The sequence below is a fragment of the Arvicanthis niloticus genome, chromosome Y (genome assembly GCF_011762505.2).
Source record: "Arvicanthis niloticus isolate mArvNil1 chromosome Y, mArvNil1.pat.X, whole genome shotgun sequence".
Lineage (NCBI taxonomy): Eukaryota > Metazoa > Chordata > Mammalia > Rodentia > Muridae > Arvicanthis > Arvicanthis niloticus.
This window is the reverse complement of record NC_133431.1, coordinates 10,980,361-11,002,404: the sequence shown is the minus strand read 5'-3', so window position 1 is coordinate 11,002,404 and position 22,044 is coordinate 10,980,361. Positions and strand designations below refer to the sequence as shown.

Below are 22,044 nucleotides of genomic sequence, written 5' to 3'. Positions count from 1 at the left end.
GAGTTTTCAGGGCACAGGAAATTTTAATGGCCTGCTCTCAGGGACTAAGTAACTGCTTATGTCAGTCCCTGCCTCCATCACCTGCTGCTGTTCCCAAGTTTGCTTTATACACACAGGGACCATCAGCTACAGTCGCCATCTAGGTTTGTTTCCTGTCTCTGTTCTCTGCACATGCCCCCTCTCTATTTTTTCTCTACCCTCATTACTGTCTCTCTGCTCCCTGTCTGTCTGCCTGTCTGCTGGTCCACTTGTGCATATCAATCCCTTCCCCATGTTCTCACTCATCTCCCTGCCCCTCAAAAACTCTTTTGCAACATATCTGTTTTACGTTTCATTTCTCAGGACCTGCCATGATAGGATAGGTTGGCTCTTTTGGTCACTTATTTTTTCTGGCTATTATTTATTATATTCCTATGCTGGTGGGTTGGCATCTGGGTTTGAGTTGATTAATGATCTAGGTACCCGTTTCTGGGTTTGTCTTATTTGCGTGGGAGTTTTGTTCCTGAGTTACTGTTTAATGTATGGATTTGCAGAGAGACTTCCCTGAGTGTTGTCTCTTTTACTGACCTGATTGTTTGTTATGTTCAGGAGGGAATGCTTGCTAATGTTGAAAGCTGGGAGAAGAGGTGGGCAGGAAGAGATGATCTTAGTAATCTACAAGGAGACTTTTCATTAGCATGGTTAGGCTGCTTCTGGTGTTTAGTACAGTAGTAGAGGGAACTGTGAAAACTGCATTTGGGATAACAAATAGTGTGATAGATCTATGGAAACTCACATTGTGTTTTTTCTGGCATGGCATGTGGGTGAACAGGAACTATCTGCCCAAGTTGGGGCTATGATACAGGGATGAGGCAGAAAAGGAAGGGCATGTGGGGATTGTCTGCAGTATCTTTAGGATGCATGCACAAGGGGAGAGGTAATTTCCACTAGTATTTTTTTTCAATGGTGAGGGCCAATGGTATACTGTTCCAGGTTTCAGGGCAACCGATATTAGGGTTTTCAGTCACAGACAGTGAGGTAGGCCTTTGGATAAAGTACCTGTTCTACTGTCAGGCATGGCTTGCAGGTAAACAGTAGTATCTTTTGATAATAAGGGGCTTAGTCAATAAGATGAGTTTATGAAGTCCAACCAACTCTGTTCTTGAGATTGCACAAAGTCCACTTGAGCAGACATCCTATGACAAAACCCTCTTATCAACAGCCAGTCAAGGTACAACAGCAGGGTTTAGCTACATATAAATAACTAATAAACCTTAAAGAGGATAAGAAAGGTTAGCCTACCCATCATAGTCATCAGATGGTTTTGTCCCCTTGATTTGTTCTTGCCAATTATGCCAGACATGCTGTTTCTAAAAAATTAAGTTGCTGACCTGTATGTTAATGCCCAATCTTGCTGTAACTACAATAAATACTCAGCACCCCTAGACTCGGTCTCTCAGTTTGGACCTGATGTGAGATTGACTCGTGTGAATTCTTTTTAACCGAGCTCATAGTAGAGACCTTTGTGTATTTGCATTGCAATAGGTTCTTGGTAGTCTCTGGGGGTGCCAGTGACTTGGGCACAATATCTTGGTACATGGACTGGAACCCCAATACACTCAGGAATCCCAGCTAAAGAGTTGAGTTGTGGCCCTCTCTACTCCATGCTTGGTGTTCACTGTTTCTCGGCCCAAGTTGTCGCTCCAGTCTGTGGATCAGGTTAGAGAGAGAGAGAGGGGGGGGGGCGGGAAGAGAGAGAGGGGATGAAGGGAGAGAGACTCGAAGAATGGAGACAAGACAGAGGTTCTAATCAAGTCTCATTTATTGAAGGGAAAAATCTGGGTTATTTATAGGCTTTTGCCATGTGCCTTGTAGGTGCAAAAATACCAGGAGCCTTGCAGGTGTGGATATGATGTAAGCCTTACAGGCGGGTATAGCGTGGATAGCATGTGCACCATGCGCCTTGCAGCTGGCAGCAGTAAACAGCAAAACAAAATATGTGGGATATCAGAGTGTGCTTCAGCTGTTGTAGGTTGTTGAAAAACAAGTCTCAAGTCAGGGTATATGTCTTGAGATGGTTGCAAAGCTGATAGCCGCTTTCTGCTAATAGTCAGCTCCCAACAGTTTTATAATATTAACTTTATATATTTTGTTCATTGTTTTCAAGACTAACTTTCTCTGTGAAGTCCTTGCTGTGCTGATAGTAGATACAGAAACCACAGAAGCCACCTGACATGTTTTTGTAAAATAAGCACATGCTTTTGTGCAGATCTTTTTTCACATCTTTAATTTTAAAATTTGGTGAAATATATATATTATATTTCTCTGGATGGCATGTGTTCATGATATCAATGCTGCCTGAGGCTCCAGACTCATTCGAATCCAGGTGTATGTTTCTCTGCCTTACTCTTGTGTTTGTTCTGAAAGTTTTGAATAAGAGAATTGTGCCTGTGGGCCTGAATATGAATGTCATGTGCGCCTCATCTTTATTGTTGTCAGAAGATGGCCTCAGAACTTTTGATCTTGAAGTAATGGGTAGTTGTTGATCCCCATGTAAATACTAGAAATTGACCACCATTATGTGGAAGACCAGTGGGAGCTTTCCGCTCCTGAGCTATCTTTCCCACTCTATGTTCCTTATTTCTCATCAGCATATACATTACTAATATTTTCATCTGTCCATGATAATTATGTATACTATTATGACCAATTAATCCTTTCCACCTGTACCCATAAAAGCCCTCATATACCTTATTTCTGGAACAATAAAGTAGAATTGACTCACTGTGCTGGTCTCCGGAGTTAATTTTATAATACAGCCATCTCAAGCCAGATTGCCATGGCTGTTCCCTTTGTCCTCACTGTTTGGTGGCTAACAACCACCCAAGAATAAAGAAGACCCACACCAAAGCTGCCACCCTTAGTGGCCCAGTAGGAAAAATGTCAGTGTGTTTTACATTCCTTTGTTTAGCCTTTCCCATTCTTCAGGTTTCTCACAAATTCTCCTGTCTTTCCATGAATCCATCACTGGTGATGCTGTGACAAGATGAATATGTGGGGGCTGGCACTGCAGTCACCTTTGAGAGGATATCTGTCCTTTTTGGTGTTTGTACAATGGATCCTTCTACATTGTTAAACTGACCAAAGGGGTGATATAGAAAGAGCAGCAGTTATGGTGCCTCAGAGTAGAGTCCTTTTAAGGGGACAAAATAAAACAAAAGAGATGACAAAGATTCTTCAAATAAGACAGACATGGAAGGCAGCACACATGGAAGGATTCTGTTATGTGAGTCGGGTAACATCCACAATACACAAAAGCCAGACTGTTAGGACCATTATAATTTCTATTCAGGACTTAGTTAAGAATATAATCAGTGTGGGGAGCGGCTCCGGATGGGTTCCACCAGAATCTCCAGCTTGGATGAGGACAGGTCTCTGTAGTTGCCTCTGCCTGCAGGGGGTACAGGGTGGAGTGCCAGCAGGGAAGGTCCACTGCTGCCTCTGTCACAACCTCCCACCAAGTCTCTGCAATGGAGAGGGGAGAATCCTGAAGGCGTTTTGGGAGAGCTGGCATCTTCTGAATTGTCACAACTCTTTGCTAAGTCAGGAGGTGCCAGCCAGGTTGTGGGGAAAAGAACAGATATCTAGCACAGTGTTAACAGCTCTCACTGAGCCAGTGAGGTGCCCTGTGAGACACCACTGTGAAGAGTGGTGGATCCGTGACAGAAGCTTTCAGACAATGGGATGATTCTTTCACTCACTTTACTTCTGAATGAGGCTCAATATATACTGTTTGTGGTGGGTTAAGGTAACCCCTACTGGCTTGGTCTGAGAACTTGGGGATGCTTCATCTGCATGTGGGGAGAGCCTGAGGCATTATTCCTACCTGACCGATGGCCATAGACCTCTCTCTGTGGGAGGGGCAGTGGAGGGCTGAAGCTGAGAGAGCCAGGAGCACAGGCGGAAAGCTGACCGCCTTCCATCCCAGGGGGTTCTCTGGGGTTCAAAGCTTATTCAACCAGGCACCCAGCTGTCTCTCATAGCTCAGTGCCCCACAAATTAAGGCAATATTATGCTTATTTTAGAAAGAAAATAGTCAAGAGTCCCACCTAAAAACCAATGTCATGCTTTGTATTGGGTGTTAGAAGACTGATATTTTTGACATTTTTGTAAGTCCAGTAGTTTGGTGAAAAAAATTGAGGAATTTTGGACAACCTCTTATAAGTTTAGATTCAACCACTGATTCTCTTCTATTACAATCTTGTGTGATATATGAAGAATGAAATTTTGAGGAAATACTCCTAGCATCATTTTTAACATGGGTTATGTTTTATAAGGTGTAATGTGCATCTATTATGAGCTGGACAATATTCCATAGCCCATCACAAAAGGATATAACTTGAGCCAGCGGTTTGCTTCATCAGAACCCTGCATGAAGAGCAGGTACCTGCTGCTCCTACATCACATTTAAATCAGCGATCATGCATGGTTAGTGTAGTGAAGAACACAGTCTATTAGTGAAAAGTACTCTTTGATAGAGAGATGGTGTTCTATATTTGATAAATATTGATTGCTGTTGATTATTGATTACTATTGATTATCGATTAGCATTGACTATTGATCAGCATCAATTATTGATTATTGATTGGTGTTTTTGTTGATTGCTATCGATTACTTATTAACCTTGATTATTGATCAGCATCAATTATTGATTATTGATTGCTGTTGATTATTGATTGCCATTGATTTAGACTTGGTCTCAGTATTTAAAAAGGCTGTTCAGTTTTCCTCAGCTGTATGTAGACCCTGGCATGCTGAAGTAAGCAAAGGGCTTTTCTTTCATCTGGGATATTGAGATACATCTATATATGAAAAAGAGAATCAAGAGTGAGAATTTATTTTCTACATAACATTTCACAAGATCAAACATAAGTTTTGAGGACTTTTGTCCCTTGAATTACTAAGGAGACCCACTGCAGTTTGAAAGTGATCATCCTTTACACATGCCTGCTTAGGCTTAAGATTACACGTCTAGCAAAATCAACTTCTGTTGACCTTCTGTTAAGGTTTGTTGAAATTTCATGTCTAGGTTATCCCTTGATCTTCTGAAGAATCTCTGTATCTTCAAGCTTTTCTTTGTACTATTTCTCTCTTAGTGAACATTACTCCATATCCTTGCTTGGGCTGAGTATGACTTCCCTTGAGTATGACTTCTAATGGAATCATCCTGTGTTTTGACTCTCCTCAATGTAGACTGGATACAGGATATGATTGAACTTAGATGACAGCCAGTTTGTCATAAATGTTGATCTGAAGACAGATACTTTAATCCCATAGGTATTTCCCAAAACTTTTATGATATAAGTGCTTTAAATATCTCATTTATTTCTTCAGAACTTCCAAAGGCTTTGTATGCTTTCTTTTCCAAAGGCTTTTGTATGCTTTCTTTTCCAAAGGCTTTTGTATGCTTTCTTTTTCTTTATTGAAACCATTTACATCTTTAGATCATTCTAACATTTTATAAATGTTAATACCATAGCATACAATAGGCTTAACAAAAAAATTTACAATCTATTGTGAGAATATTTATTCAGGGGTGGGAAAGAAGCAAATTATTCTCTCTTTCTAAGTTCTCAGTGGCACCACATTTCAAAATTATCATAATTCACCCTAGGATAATGCTGAACTAATTGGATTTATATACAAAAAATTGACAAAGTGTTTCTTATGAGACTGTAGACATCCTGCAATCAGTCACATTAAAAATACTTTACTCAGTACATCTGGAGACAAATTTACATTACCTTAATAGTTATTCCCCTTCCAAGTTGTACAAATACTGGACAGCCATGTCATGGTTTTTTGTTTTGTTTTTTGATCGAGGTTTAGTAACAGTTAAAAAGCCCTGCTGTGATTATTTTAATTCAACAAAGCTGAAGGTATGAAAATGGTTGTGGTTTAATTTAGAAGATAAGATAAGCCCTGTGCTGGATCTGCCTATCTTTGTATATTTATCTATTTTTAAAGAGGTTTTACTAGATATAAATATCTTTTAATTTATTAACATGTTTATGCCTGCATAAAATTTAAAATATGTATATATCATAATAAAGTCATAGATGTGTTAGTCTTGTATGAGTGAGGAGAATGTCAAATATTAATAACATCTTCTGGTCTAGGAGTAGTAAACTCTTTAAAACATGTTACCCATTCCAAGGAAAGATTCAGACCCATATTATCATTTTAAATTTATTGTCCAATATGTCCCTGTGTGGATATGTTGATTAAATATATTTTTGTCCTTTCATATCAATTTTTAAGTTTATATTCATTAGGAACATAAAGGAACTAGGGTCAACTTAACAAGTTTAATTTAATTTTGAAATGAGAAATTCTGTATTAATCTTGCTCTTTTGAGATGTTCAGATTCACCTTTAATCTGGGCTACAGATTCTTTTGACAACCTACATATATAAAGGACATTGGACAGGGCAGTGTTTTTGTTTTTTGTACTTGCCCTACATTTTTACAAAACAAAGGTGATTTGTTTGTGTTTTAAGACTGGCATTACAAAGTACTTCTCTCTTCAAAATCCCATATACACTGCATATCAGCTGTAATATGCTGCATCATGAAAATAACCAGTCCTTGTTTTTCTAATTTACCTTGTCTAACAGCCTTTATTGGGAGATTCTATTAAATCCCCTTTTTACATAGATTCATTCTCTCTAAGATTTGAGATATGTTTATCAAGAGAACCTGTACTAATACAACTCTGGTTTTTCTGCACTTTGCCACTGATGTACTGGCTAACAGTAATGCTTAACTGTGTTTCCCTTATGAACCTGGATTTTTTTCCAGGGTTTATTGAAACCTATCATCTGGTAAAAGGAAGCTTCAGTTTCCCTGAGCCGAGCATGAAGCCACAAAATAAGTCTCTTGTTTCCTAAAATCCCTCTTTAGTGTTAATGGTTTTATCATTCTGTCTAAAACTCTACCTCACAGTTACCTGGTGACAGCCAGGTATCCTCCTCCCCATAGTTACCTCTCTTTGAAGAGAGATGGAATATGTTCGTTCTATTGGTGTGAGGGGAGGTGTGGGGGAAGGGGATGTCTCAGCAGGCTCATGCCTCCTGCTGAGATATTTCATCCCCTGGAGGGACAATGCCTCATGCTGAGACAGCTCTTCCCCAGAAGCAACCCACCACAAGACAGTACAGTATAGAATATAGTTTATTCAGGACATGGAGAGGGGAGTTAAGAGGGTAGTAGAGGCAGAGAAAAGCGGAGAGAGGCAGAGTAGAGAAGTAGAGGTCAGGCATGAGCATGTGGAGAGAGAGGCGGGAAGGGAAGAGCCCAAGAGGGCAAGAGAAAAAGAGAACAAGAGATCAAGAGATCAAATGAGAGGAAGGGGCAAGTAGCCACATTTACAGGGCGTCAGTCCTACCCTGTATTTGCCAGGTAACCTTGGGGAGGAGCATACCTAGCTGTTGCCAGGTAACTGGGGTGGACTTTAGACAGAATGCTAAGAAATAGCTGGAACATCCTTCCTCTTGTCGGTCAGATTGATGCCTCCACTGCACACTGAGTACTGGGCTATGGAAGCTGTTCACCTTGATTACAGGAAGAAGAAGGAAAGTGCTGTGAGGAAAACTCAGGTAAGGTCTGGAGTCAGGTCCTGGTATCTGCAGAATCATTGCTTTCAGAGGGGAGGAGCAGGCAGCTGAACAGCCAGAGCTGGAATGCTGGGTTCTCCCCCAGGGCTGGGTGGGATGAGATTTCCTGTTTGAAGACAGAAACAAATGCTAATGGGGTCCAACCCCCACCCCCCAGCTCTGGAAAAAGTCTGACCCTGGACCGGAAGCTCACTTTAACCTTGAGGAGTGCTAAGACTCACTGGCCAATCAAGGCTTCCAGCCAGACCTGCCAATCAGACAAGGAGGCGGGTTCTTCCAGGTGCCAATCTGCAAGTTCACTGTGCCTGTGCAGGCTTGAATGGTCATCTGTGCCCTGCTCTGAGCTCTGTGTTGGGTGCTGTGTGGAGACCTCAGGGAATCTCTGAAATCGAGTCATGGTGAGCACAGGATCACTGCCCACAATAGGTAGGGGTAGGTGGCTAAGCAGTGGGAGCTGGGGTGCTGGGTCCTCTCTGGGGCTGCATGGGAAGCATCAGCCAGATGTGACCACCTGTGAGGTCCCTGGTGATGCTCCTCACATGTTAGATCAGGAGGTGACCTCTGGGTAACATCACTATCATGACTGATTCTGAATCTGCCCAAAACATTTGGACCAGTTACTTTCCTGTAGAAACACGTGTGGTTTCTCTGACTCTGCATCTCATGTGTCCAAACTCTTCTGTCTTTTATAGTATACATTAAGAAGACAACATAAATCTAATAGATGTGCTTTTATATGTTACTTGGTTTTGTTTAGTTTTTGTTAATTTTTTTCTGGAACAGTTTTTTATGTTGTTTTATTTTTTACGTTTAGTGTTTGATTATTATGTGGTAAAGGGACTTTTGTTTTTCTCCAATATGTTGCATGTTTTGGATGCTTCTTGTACATTAACAGTCATCTTCTTTGGTTTAGGAAAAGTTTCCTTTATGATTTCATTGGAAATATTTTTTATAAGCCGTTTGTGCTGATAGTCACATTTCTCTATTCCAATCATCTGTTTCCCTTCTCATATGTTTCAGAATTTTTGGTTGTTTAGGGCCAGAAAACTTTTCAAATCCACATTTTTTGATGATGTATCCATTTTGTCATAGTCATTCTTAATGTCTGAGATTCTCTCTTTCTTTCCTGTTCTTTGAGTGAACCTTGTCTCTGTAGTTGTCAGTGCACAGGCAATTTCAATGCTCTGCTCTCAGGGACTTAGCAACAGCTTAAGTCAGTCCATGCCTCCATCACCTGCTGGTATTGTCAGGTGTGCTTTATATACAGGGACCACCAGGTACACAGCTCTCTCTGTTTGTTCCCTGTCTCAGTTCATGCCCCTCTCTATTCTCTTTGTTTACTCTCAGGGCTCTCTCTCTGCCCCCTGTCTGTCTGTCTGTCTGCACATCCTCTTCTGTGCCTCTAATTCTTCCCCAGGTTCTCACTCATCTCCCTGCCCCCAAACAACCTCTTTTGCACCATATCTGTTGCATGTTTTAATTTCTCAGGACCTGCTGTGATAGGATAGCTTGGGGCTTTTGGTGACTTATTTTTATGGCTGTTATTTATTATATTCCTATGCTGGTGTCTAGGCCTCTGGGTTTGAAGTGATTATTATCTCGGTGGTGATTTCTGGATTTGTCTTGCTTGGGTGGGAGTTTTGCTCCTGGGTTGCTATTTGATGTCTGGATTTACAGAGAAAGTTGCCTGATGTAGCCTCTTTTAGTGACGTGTTTAGTGGGTATCCTCAAGAGGGAATGCTTGCTAATGTTGGGAGCAGGAAGAAGCAGTGGGCAGAAAGAGGTGATCTTAGCAATCCACAGGACAGAGGTAAAGCTGCCTCTGGTGTTCCCTACAGTGCTAGGGAAAACTGTGATCATTACATCTGGGATAACAGACAGTGTGGTAGATCTATAGAAAGCTTACCTGTTTCCTGGCAGGTAAAGCATGTGGTTGAACAGGGACTGTCTGCCCAAGTGGGGCTGAGACACAGGGATGAGGCAGGAAAGGAAGGGCAGTTGGGGATTATCTACCTTATCTATAAGATGATGCACAGGGAGACAGGCAACTTCCACTGGTATTCTGTCCCAGAGTTAGTGCAACTGATATTAGGATCTGCAGTAACATATAGTGAGGTAGGTCTTTGGACAAAGTACCTTTTCTACTGAAATGCATAGCTTGTGGTTGAACAGGAGCATCTTTCAATAATAAGGGCCTCAGGCATAAAGATGAGTTTGTAAATCCCAATTAATTGTGTTTCTGAGAGTACACAATGTCCACTTGAGCAAACATCCCATGACAAGCCCACCTTGTCCACAGCCAGTCAAGGTACAACTGCAGGGTTAAGCTACATAATGATAACTAATACACCTTACAGAGACAAAGTTACTCTACCCATCATGGTTGTCAGATGATTTTTTGCCCTTTTGATTGGTTCCTACAGATTATACCAGATATGTAGTTCTTAAAATGTTAAGTTGCTGACCTGTGTGTTAATGTCCCAATCTCGCTGTAACTACAATAAATACCCAGCACCTCTAGACTTGGTGTCTCAGTTTAGATCTCACATGAGGCTGACTGGTGAAAATCCTTATTACAGAGCTCATAATAAAGACCTCCACGTGTTTGCATTGCAATAGGCTCCTTGTTGGTCATTGTGCTCTCTGTGGCTTGGACATAACATCTTGGTGCATTGACCCAAGATCCTCAGGACTCCCAACTAAAGGATTGAAAGGCCGGTTGTTAAGATGAACCATTGTTCTTCCTGTGTCAGTGGCTTTTCTGCCAGATTTTTGTGTGCCTTGGTTTTCAGGTTTTTCTTGATTATATGTGGAGGGAGATGACTAAATTGAACCTGGAACCCTGCTATACTGTATATGCTGGACAGTCACAGTCCCAAAGTGCTTCAAAGATGTTTTAGAGCCTGGTATAGTGGACTGTGTTTCTCTGGTCTTAATTTCTGGTAAGGGTAGAGAAGACTTGGAACCCTGCTACAGTGCTCACAGCTACCTGCCTGTCTTCATTTTCTCCACTGTCCAAGTGGTGGAATCTGCTGGGTAGCCTTTACAGTCCCCTTGTGGCTGTTTATTTTGTGTGTGGCACTTTGTTATTCTCTCACTGAGGAAATGAAACAGACTCCACCCTAGTCGATTTAGTTACTAGCCCCACACCTTTGGTTAAATCCTTCTTAACAACAGGACCTAGACCCATTGACTAGTCCATGACAGAGAGCTCTTCCAGACAGCATCCAGGGCAAAATCAGGCTCTGCCTACCTTATTTTACAGGGTAGAAAGACAAAGACCTCATTTCCCACCTCCTGAACTACCCTCTGTCCAGTTCATATGTGACTCTGTAGTTTTGAACTTGGAGCTGTCATAAGATGGGAGGTTGTTCTTCATTGATTGTCACAAATTTAGCATATCTTCCTTGGACCAGAGAACCTGTACTTTGTTGGTGGTCATTTCCAGGTCTGTAGAACAATCTGCTTTTCTGTCCACCTTCCAGCTGTTTTAGCCACATCTTTGGTAGCACTGGCCTGACAACCCAGGGTTAAAGATGCTCACCCCAGGTCAGCACAGCCTCTGAGCTCCCCATTCCAGTGTATCCTACCCTGCTCTGAGCCAGGTGCCCTCCAAATTTTGTCCTTGCTCAGCCACAGCTCCAACTTTGTCTTGTGGTGGCAGGGGATCCTGTAATTGATATGATTAGCTCATTGGTTTTGTGTTGTAACAACTTCCTCATTTATTATTGTGTCTGTGTCATTGTTGTTTTCAGTTCTCAGCATTTCAGAGCTACAGTCATCTAAAGGAACCTCAGTCGATGGCATGCCCTCATCAGAATGGCTGGTTGCTATGTCTGTGAGAGATAGTGTTGATGATTTATTAGGAAGGCTCTTCCACTGAGTTGCAATATCCCTAAGCAAGTGAGTGGTCCTGGACTGGATGAGAGAGCAGGCTGAGCATGAGACAGTGACCAAGCAAAAGAGCAAGCCAGGAGACAGTGTTTGTCCATGCTTTTTTTTATGGTATATTTTATTTACATTTCAGTTGCCATCCCCTTTTCCCACCCCCCACCCCAAATAAAACCCCTATCCCATGCTCCTTTTTTCTTTTTCCTTTTATACTCTTTTTTAAAATATTAATTAAAGGCATTATAAGTTTGTTAATGCTGAATCAGAAGTGTAACCCAATACCCAACCTAGATATATAAACTATCTTTGACTGGTGGAGACACGTGAACATTTGCCTCTATGTCCCCCCTTTTCTCTCTCTTTCTCTCTCTCATCACCTAGCTTCTCCTTTCCTTTTTCTCCTCCTCTCCTTACTCCTTCTCTTCCTCTTGGTACACCTTCCCACCATAGTTCCTCTTACATATCACCCTTCCTGTTAAAATAATACTTTCCCCTCAAAATACAATTAGAGCATAATTATGCCAATTTGTACCAGTGAGGTACAAGATAGTCCTAATACCCAGTCTATCATTTTGTTGACTAACCAGAACCTCTGTCATCTATCCTTACTAAAACTCTTAGTTCTGAACCTGGATTTTTCGTTGGCTTTAGAATGAATGTCAGCTGAAAACCATCCACTGAAAAATTTTCTCTCAAGGTAAATAGCCAGGATTGACTATGAGACCATATATCATATAACCCCGTCAGAAATCCAGAATGGCTGATTTAATTGTCCATGCTTTTTGCTTTCAGTTTCTAATCTAAGCTCCCAAAATGATGGACTGTGATCTGACAGAACCCTGTACAATAACCAGTTATTACCTGAGATGGTTTTGCTTAGAGGATTCAATCACAGCAGCAGAGTAGCAAGTTAGAACAACAACCAAATGGTATCAAAGGGTTATTTGGCTGCTGTACAGAATCTATGTTGTAGATTGTATTCTTGTGGACAGGACAAATTTTGGGTAGAAAGATTTTTGGATTGGTTGGGGTCTTTAACTCTCCATTAAAGATCCTGCCTGACTGCAGGATGTGGCCTCTTCAGCATCCATATCTCACTGGTATGCATCTCAGCTAAGATCAACCTTAGACTCCTTAGTACCTATTTTTGGTCTCTGGCACATCCTAAATGTACCCCCTCACTCCCAGCCAGCTGCAGATTTTGATTCATTTTCCCCTCTGGCCCTCTCTTGTTTCTCGCCACACCTGTTGCTGGTTCTCCCCGATTCCCCTTTCTTATCTGCTCTCCCATGGAGTTATGTCTCTTCCATCTGCCTCCTATGATTGCTTTATTCCCCCTTCTGAGTGAGAGTAAACTGTGCTCATTTCGGCCTTCCTTGTTGTTTAGTTTCTTTGTGTCTATGAAATGTAGTGTGGGTTTCCTGTATTTTATGATTATTATTAACTTGTAAGTGAGTACACACATGCATGTGCTTTTAGATCTGGGTTACCTCACTGAGATAATAATTTCTAGTTGTATCCATTTGCCCGCAAAATTCATGATGTCATCGTATTTGATAACTAAATAATGTTTCATTTTGTAAATGAACCACATTTTCTATGGTTTTCACATTTTGGTTGAGCATCATCTGTATTATTTCCAGTTTCAAGTTGTTATAAGTAAAATGGCTCTGAACTTAGTGGAGTCCGTACTCTATGTCACCTGCCTTCACAGAGTCCCTCATGTATCTTCTGTTTGTCCTTTGAGAGGGTGTGGGCCCCTGGGTATCCGTGATGGTGTATCAAGTCTCTATTGGGTTAGGTGCATCCTCTGCACTGAGGCCAGACCTGGCAGCCCAGTTATGGGAACAGATTCCAATGATAGACAGCAGCTTTAGGGACAGCTCCTGCTACAGGTGTTGGAGGACCATCATGAAGACTGAGCTGCACATCTGCTACTTACAGCCCACCGGTCCTTTGTCTAGCCTGTGTATGTTATTGTTTTTGTCTCAGTTTCTTAATGTCCCCAAGGGTCAAGGTTAGTTGAGTCTGCTGGTCTTCCTATAGAGTTCCTGTCCTCTTGAGGGCCTTCAATCCTTCCCCCAACTCTTCCATCAGAGTTACCAAGGTGCATGCAATGTTTGACTGTGGATATCTGCTTCTGCTTCAGTCAGCTGCTGGGTGAAGATTCTCAATGGACAATTTTGCAAGGCTCCTGTGTGGGAGCATAACAGAGTACCCCTAATAATGTCATGGATTTGGGCTTGTTCATAAGGAGAGTCTCCAGTTGGGCAAGTTTTCATTGGCCATTCCCTCACTCTCTGCTCCAGCTTTACCCCTGCATTTCTTTTAGACAGGACATATTTTGTTCTATGTGTCTACTGTGTTGTGGTTGAAACTGATCTTTAAGCTTTCTTCTCATGCTCCTATACATTCCCCATTTGGACTCTGTCCCTCAATCACATAAGATACTGTGCACACGTTTGCTGTTCAATGCTATGCTATTTTGCAAACCCGGTGCTATTATATTTTTAACTTTATTCATTCTGTTTTTGTTTTTCTAGACCAAACTTTTCTGTGAAGCCCTTTCTGTCCTGATTGTAGATATAGAAACCACATAAGCCCCCTGACATGCTTTTGTTCAATAAGCACTTGCTTTTGTGCTGCTCTTCATCCACATCTTTCATTTTGAAATTCAGACTAATATGTAGATTATATTCTATTTCTCTGGATGGCTTCTGCTCCTGTCATCAATATTTTCTGATGTTTCAGATTCATTGAATTGCAGGTGTATGATGTTCTCCCTAACTGTTGTGTGTGTCATGGAATTTTTGAATAAATAAGTGTATTATGGCTGGGTGCATGAATATGAATATCATCTGTGTCTCATCTTTTCTGTTGTCAGAAGATGGCCTCAGAACTCGTAATCTTGAGGAAATGGACAGGTGTTGGTCCACATGTGTATGCTAGAAATTGACCATTATTATGTGGAAGACCAGCAAGAGGTTTCAACTCCTGAGCTATATCTTCTGAGTTACGTTCTTTATTTCTGATCAACATATGCATTACTAATATTTTCATCTGTCTATTTTTTAACTGTTTAAACATGAATTCCCTTCTAGTAAAATTTAATCAATGTTGCTGTTTAAACTGGTTCACTTCATGTTTATGCAAGATGAATACAGAACTGCAGTGAATGTATAATTCTTTGCAGGAACTTCAGTAAAGAACTGTTAGTTCATTCTATCATTTTTGTTTCCTGCTTTATTTTTGTAGAAGAGTAAGGTTCTTAACATGTAAGATTTGCTGTCCTGAAACTCAATGGATAGACCGTGCTGGCATACAGCTCAATGACATACACCTGCCTGTACCTTTGTGATTAAAGACATGAGCAAATATATGCAGCTAGCCCATCACTTTTGTAGTTAGTAATGGTTCACCCAATTTTATAGATGTGTGCTCAGTACAGTTGATCTGTTTCCCCTGCATATCCCTCTCAATTGCCATTTGTGTTGCAAGGCTATATCCTATTCAAAGGGTTCAGGAGTGACACAGGTGAACCCTGTGTCAAGGGTTCAAGTGTCAATATTTCAAGTTTCTTCTAAACTGACATGGTGATTATATAATAATTCATGTTTCAGCAAATAAGCAAATGAATTACGAGAGTTATATGATTATATTGTCTAGGAAGCATATATGTACTTTGTAGTGATGTCAGTATCAGGCTTTATGTTGGACACATACATGTGATATTTTAGGATGCAGTGACTTATGATGATGTGCATGTGAACTTCACTGCGGAAGAGTGGAATTTGCTGGATCCTTCCCAGAAGAATCTCTACAAAGATGTGATGCTTGAGACCTACTGGAACCTCACTGCTATAGGTAAGACTGAATTTTCTTTTGCTTCTCGAAATAAGGTAAAAAATATTTCTTGGTTACTGATGATCATCCCTTATTTCAATAGAGAACAAGTAATATCGAGTTGAATAAATCAGGTTCATTGCTGTAAAAATTCAGAGTAACTTGAATTTTGCCTAATTCCAATACCATATCTTTCATCTTCTGGTACCTTGATTTCAGGCTATAATTTGAAAGTCCATCCTACTGAAGAACAATGTCAAACTTCTAGAAGTCATGAAAGGTAATTTTATTGTCTAAACTGATACAAATATGCCTGTGAGAAAATTTTAATATGATCTGGAAGCTCTAAAGGAAAGCAAGTCATTTTAATATCAGTCATTTTAATGTAGCTATGATTATAATATTCTCACAAAACTATGTACCTCAAGGTCAGTTATGTGATTTGTATTTGCAAGGCATTTCTGTAAGAAAGTAGAGAAGGAAACAATGCCTTAAGCGATTCCTTTATTTGATTTGTGTCTCCATTAGAGCTATGTTGTGAAACTACCAATCTGAATAGTCTCATAATATTTAGGTATTGCACATGGAATAGTGATAAACATGTATCCATAACCTTATAATGAGCAGATACTCCATGATAAAGTTGGTGACACTCGTATTCTTATAGTGAAATATTTAAGTTTATTGTTTTGTCAGTTTATGAGAGTCAAGAATGTTGTCGTGGATAAACATTAATCATGACTACAATGAACAAAAAGTCAATCCATGTGAATTCCATGTGGAAACCTTTCATTTGTTCTTTTTTAATGGGTGTATTAATTGTCAGAATGGATGAAACAATGTGAGCATAGGGATACTAAAAGGAAACAACCTCTGTCTATTTCAGAACAATGAGAAGATATGTAGTATTCTGTCTTTGGTAGACTTTCTGAATATGATAGGTGTTTGCAATTAATTGGTTTTCTGACTTTACTGGGAACATTTCCAAATTCACATTGCATAAAATCTTTATGGGTACTAGAATTTTGGCAATTCTTCTGTTCATCCTGTTTCACAGTGCTGTTGTGGTGTGATGCACACTACAGGAAAAGTTAAGAATGCAATAAGAGTTTTAAAGCTCTTAGTTGTTCCATTTTATTCTGACCTGTGAATGCATCATGTAGAAATCTCATATAGAAAAAGGATGTTATAAATGTGAGCCATGTAGTAAATACTCTTACCATCACTGGCATTTTCAAAGAGGTAAAGCAACCCACAGTGAGCAAGTACAACTGTGAACATAAAAGTGATAAAACCATAAGACCTGAGTGTTCTTTATTATGAGACCAACTGTAAAATTTATTCATATTGATAAAATGATTGATCAGGCTAGTGAATGTGGTAAAGCTTTCACATGTGCCCATTATTGTTGCAGGCATGAAAAAAGTCATATTGGAGAGAAACCATATGAATGTAATCAATGTGGTAAAGCCTTTGCAAGTCGCAGTAATCTCCAAAGACATAAAAGAACACATACTGGAGAGAAACCTTATGAATGTAATCAATGTGGTAAATTCTTTTCACGTCATAGCAGTCTCCAATATCATAAAAGGACACATTCTGGAGAGAAACCTTATGAATGTAATCAATGTGGTAAAGGCTTTTCATATCACAGTAGTCTCCAATATCATAAAAGAACACATACTGGAGAGAAACCTTATGAATGTAATCAATGTCTTAAAGCCTTTGCAACGCCCAGTCATCTCCAAAGACATAAAAGAACACATACTGGAGAGAAACAGGAATGTAATCAATGTAGTAAAGCCTTTTCATGTAACAGTAGTCTCCAATATCATAAAAGGACACATACTGGAGAGAAACCTTATGAATGTAATCAATGTGGTAAAGCCTTTGCATATCAAAGTAGTCTCCAATATCATAAAAGAACACATACTGGAGAAAAACCTTATGAATGTAATCAATGTGGTAAAGCCTTTTCACGTCACAGTAGTCTCCAATATCATAAAAGAACACATACTGGAGAAAAACCCCATGAATGTAATCAATGTGGTAAAGCCTTTTCATTTCACAGTCATCTCCAAAGACATAAAAGTACACATCCTGGAGAGAAGCCTCATGAATGTAGTCAATGTGGTAAAGCCTTTTCACGTCACAGTAGTCTCCAATATCATAAAAGAACACATACAGGAGAGAAACCTTATGATTGTAATCAATGTGGTAAAGCCTTTTCATTTCACATAAATCTCCAAAGACATAAAAGATCACATACTGGAGAGAAACCTTATGAATGTAATCAATGTGGTAAAGTCTTTTCACAACACAGTAATTTCCAAAGACATAAAAGAACACATACTGGAGAGAAACCTTATGAATATAATCAATGTGGTAAAGCCTTTGCAAGGCCCAGTCATCTCCAAAGACATAAAAGAACACATATTGGAGAGAAACCTTATGAATGTATTCATTGTGGTAAAGCCTTTTCACAACACAGTAATCTCCAAAGACATAAAAGAACACATACTGGATAGAAACCTTATGTAATCAATGTGATGAAGCCTTTGCAAGTTCCAGTTATCTCCCATATCATAAAAAACCCATACTAGATAGAAATCTTATGAATGTAATCAGTGTGGTAAAGGCTTTACACAACTGGGTCATCTCCAATATCATAAAAAACCCATATCAGAGAGAAACCTTAGATATGTAATCAGTGTGGAAAAAATCATTTATAATTGAAAATTCTCCAAAAACATAAATGATCACATACTGGAGAGAAACTGTGTGAATGTAATTAATATGGTAAATGCCTTTTCAGAAAATTTTTGTCTCCAAAACCATAAAACAACCCATATTGCAAAGAAACCTATGAATGTGATCATTGTGGTGAAAATGTTAAAAATTTTCAAAAACTTCTAGCATGCTGAGCAGAACCAAGAGTACAGGTCAGCTCATTCGTGAACTCTGTGTTTCAGAAATTTGGCTGACCACAAGATGGCTGAGTACGAATAGGCTGTTGAGAATAGCCTATACAGAATATTCTCCCTGACTGTTACTTAGACCCTGTCAAAAACTGAATAATGGGCTGGGACTTTCCATAGGTGCTTTCCAATAACCCTCCTTGACTCCCCCTGGATTATGGGTTTTTCCTTGTGGTTTTACCTTTAAATTCCCTCTGCCTCCAAAGCTCAGGGTCAATCCTCACAGACCCTGCATTGGTTCTAGGTCTTGACATCAGCATGCTGGTCAAAATATACCTCTTGCTGATTACATCAACTTCTGTGTTTTCTGAGTTATTGTGTGACCATGAATTCCTGAAGCTTGGGTGGGGGGAGTTCCTCCCTTTTGTGAGGACTTTATAGTGGTAAAAGTCTTTCCATAAAGATTTTTTCCAAAACATAAAAGAACCCATATTGGACAGAACTATGAATGTAATCTTTGTTCTAAAGCCTTTGCATGTCCCACTAATCTCAAAAACATAAAAGATCCCACATTGAAAGAAACCTCATGAATGTGATCAACGTGGTGAAAGACTTTTCACAACATTAGCATCTCCATTACTATAAAAGAACAGGTACAGGAGAGAAATCTTATGAATGCAATCAGTGTTGTAAAGCATTTTCAAGTCACAGTCATCTGCAGTGACAAGAGAGATCACATACCAGAGAGAAACCTGCTTGAATATTAACAATGTGGTAAAGCCTTTGCATGTCAGAGTTCTTTACACCCACTCAAAGAAATCCCACTGGAGAGAAGTCTCATTAATATAATCACTGTGGAAAAACTGACAATTCACTTTTATCTGCGACTACATAATAGAACACATTCAAGAGAGTGACTCAGTGTCATCAAGGTGCTAAGCCCTTGCATGTCACAGACATCGCCCAATACATAAGAGAACATACACTGTAGAGAAACTCCATGATGTCATTATGAGGTCAAGTCTTGGCATTACAATTTACTCTCCAAATACTTCAAGTAACACACTTTTTTAAGAGAAACTTTATGAATGTAACAAACGTGGAGAAGCCTGTGCCTATCACTGTAGTCTCCAAAGACATAAAAGACCACAAATTGGAAAGGAATCTTGTGAATGTACTCAAGTTGGAATATCCTTTACATGCCACAGTATTCTCTGAATACAAATAATCAACACATATTGGGGAGAAACCTTTTGAGAGTAATCAATGTGGTAAAGTATCTGCATGTCCTAGTTGTATTTAAATGCATGAAAGAATATATAGTAGAAATGAACTGTGATGATTTGAATACTTGTTCCTAAGAAGTGACAATGTTAGTATGTTTGGCCTTGTGGGAATAGATATTACTGTTTTGAAGGAAGTGAACTCTTAGCGTGTTGGTCTTTGGAGCTCCGGCCAGTAAAAAACAGACTCTACTACAATCTGGCTGGAAGACAGTCTCTTCCTGAATGCCTTCTCATGAATATGCAAAACCCTCAGCTCCTTCTCCAGCATCATGGCTGCCTACATGCGGACATTCTTCCTGCTATGTTGGTCATGAACTAAATACTTGAAAGTGTAAGACAGACTGGATTAACTATTTTCCTTTGAAACAGTTGCCTTGGTCACAGTGTCTCTTCTTAGCAATGGAAATTCTAAGACAGAAGTTGGTACCCCAGGCTTAAGAATTCTTATTGGTAGGCCTGACCATGCTTTTGATAGAAGCAATGTGGATTTTTAGACTTTGGATTTCTACATGCATTAAGTGAAACTTCATGGGCTGTCCTATTACAACACATATGTGCTAAGGGTGGTGTGAATTTTGATTATAATTTTTATACTGTTTTGCTGAAGAATGTTGCTGCCTTTTGCTCTCATCTGAAAGTAAAGAGGTTTATTTTCTTAATTGCATTGATGAAGTCTCAGGAAATCCAAGCATAGCCTTTGGCCTGTGTTTACTCTCATGGTGATTGTTTTGATCATGCTTAGTAATCTTAGAAAGGAAAAAATATGAAATGATATCTTCAAAGAGAAAATCTCACTAGGAAGTTGCATGAAGCTAAATCCTGTGATCAAAGACACACAATTGTATCAAAGTAATGGTGATATTATGGCAAGATTCCATCCACCTAAACTTATGGATGTGAAGTTGTATGGTTAGGAACTGTCTAATGTTAGGCATTATTATTAACTGGTTAATGTTTTTATGTCAACATAAGGAGATACAAGTATGTGTCAAATTGACAATGGACAGATTGTGATTATTATACTGGGTTTTCAATTTAAAATCTAAAAGGATATAGGATATACTTAGTTCCAGGCATGGTGGTAAACACCTTAAATCCGAGGAGATGAACATCAAGCAGATCTTTGATTCAAGTCATACTGATACAAACAAGTTTTAGGTAATAAAAAGCTTAAGTATTTGTAAAGTGTTACATATGTATTATTCAACATTCAGAAGACAAAGCCATGCAGATCTCTGAGTTCAAGGTTCATCTACAGAGCAAGTTCAAGGACAGCTGAGCTTAGGCAGTGAAGTTGTTGGAAAATAGAAAGCTGGTGATGATGTAATTGAAGGGGCCATGTTTGGGCCCCAGCAAGCAGAGGAACTCAGGAACTTTGTCCATGTGGCTCTGCTTTTAGAGGAAAAAACAGAAGAGACGACTGAGATATCTGAAGCTGGTTGGCTGTAATTAGAAAATTAGTGGAGATGAAGAAGAAACCAGCATCATTCAGGTGAAGTGTTGGGGGGTGACTTTTAGCAGAAAGCAGCTATCAGCTTTGTAGCCATCTTGAGCCATATACCCTGACATGAGACTTTGATTATAATAGCCTACAACAACTGAGCACACTCTGAAAATCTTGGTTTAGTTACCTTGGTTGTGTGAGATTAAAGGTGTGTGAGATTAAAGGTGTGTAACTTAAGAGTGTGACTTAGAAGTGTAGAGATCAGATTTAGAAACAAGACCTAAGGGCATAATTAAAGACTTGACCAAAAAGAATGGCTTAGAAGTGAGACATATAAAGGTGAGAGGCAGACAGAAGAGGGGTGAGAGAATCAGACACTTGTAGGAGACTCTTTAGATATTCTCTTTAGGGTGACTCTTTAGAGAGTACAGCTAGACTTGGACTTGGAGTGAAGAAGAGAGACTGAAGAATAAGTGGGATTGAAACACACTCTGTCTGGTCTCCATTTTTCCAGTCTGTCCTCACTCTCTCTCTCTTGCTGAACCCTGACCTGTAGAATGGACTAAAGCAGCAGCTTGTGCCAGTATAGACTGGCCGCCCCAGTGGGGCAGCTGGGGCCTCACCATTTTGCTCATGCCGAGACAGTGAAGTCTTCTGGTAAGTGTTTTCTGAGAGGAGAGAGAAGTTGTATTCCAGAAGTAATCAAGGTTATCCCTTTTGGTGCAGCTTGACTGAGTCCTGTGTAAGACTCACCCAGGTGGCACTGGTTTTAAGGCATGAATGTTTCATGCATTGCAGCTAAGGCTTGGAACCATGAAGGGAACATGAGAGGAACACAGTGAAGATGGTTTGTCACAGAAGAACCCAGCATGTTGAAGATGTCAGTCCCATGGGATGAGCAGAAAGAACAGCAGCAGCAGTTGAATGGAGTCAAGCAGAACCTAGTGTACTATAGAGAGAAGAGCTGAAGAGAGACTCAGCTTCTTTTGGGGAGCACAGAAGATCAT

At 39.9% G+C, this 22,044-nt stretch overlaps 1 protein-coding gene across 1 annotated transcript in view; it reads left to right on the top strand.

The window, feature by feature from the left end:
* Positions 1-17,917, top strand: part of LOC143437300 (uncharacterized) — a 49,733-nt gene extending 31,816 nt beyond the window's left edge. The window contains exons 7-9 of the mRNA XM_076922109.1: positions 16,816-17,027; positions 17,193-17,453; positions 17,538-17,917. Of these exons, the coding sequence (XP_076778224.1) occupies positions 16,816-17,027; positions 17,193-17,453; positions 17,538-17,917 (853 nt within the window). The remainder of the gene's footprint in view (positions 1-16,815; positions 17,028-17,192; positions 17,454-17,537) is intronic.
* Positions 17,918-22,044: the final 4,127 nt, after the last annotated feature.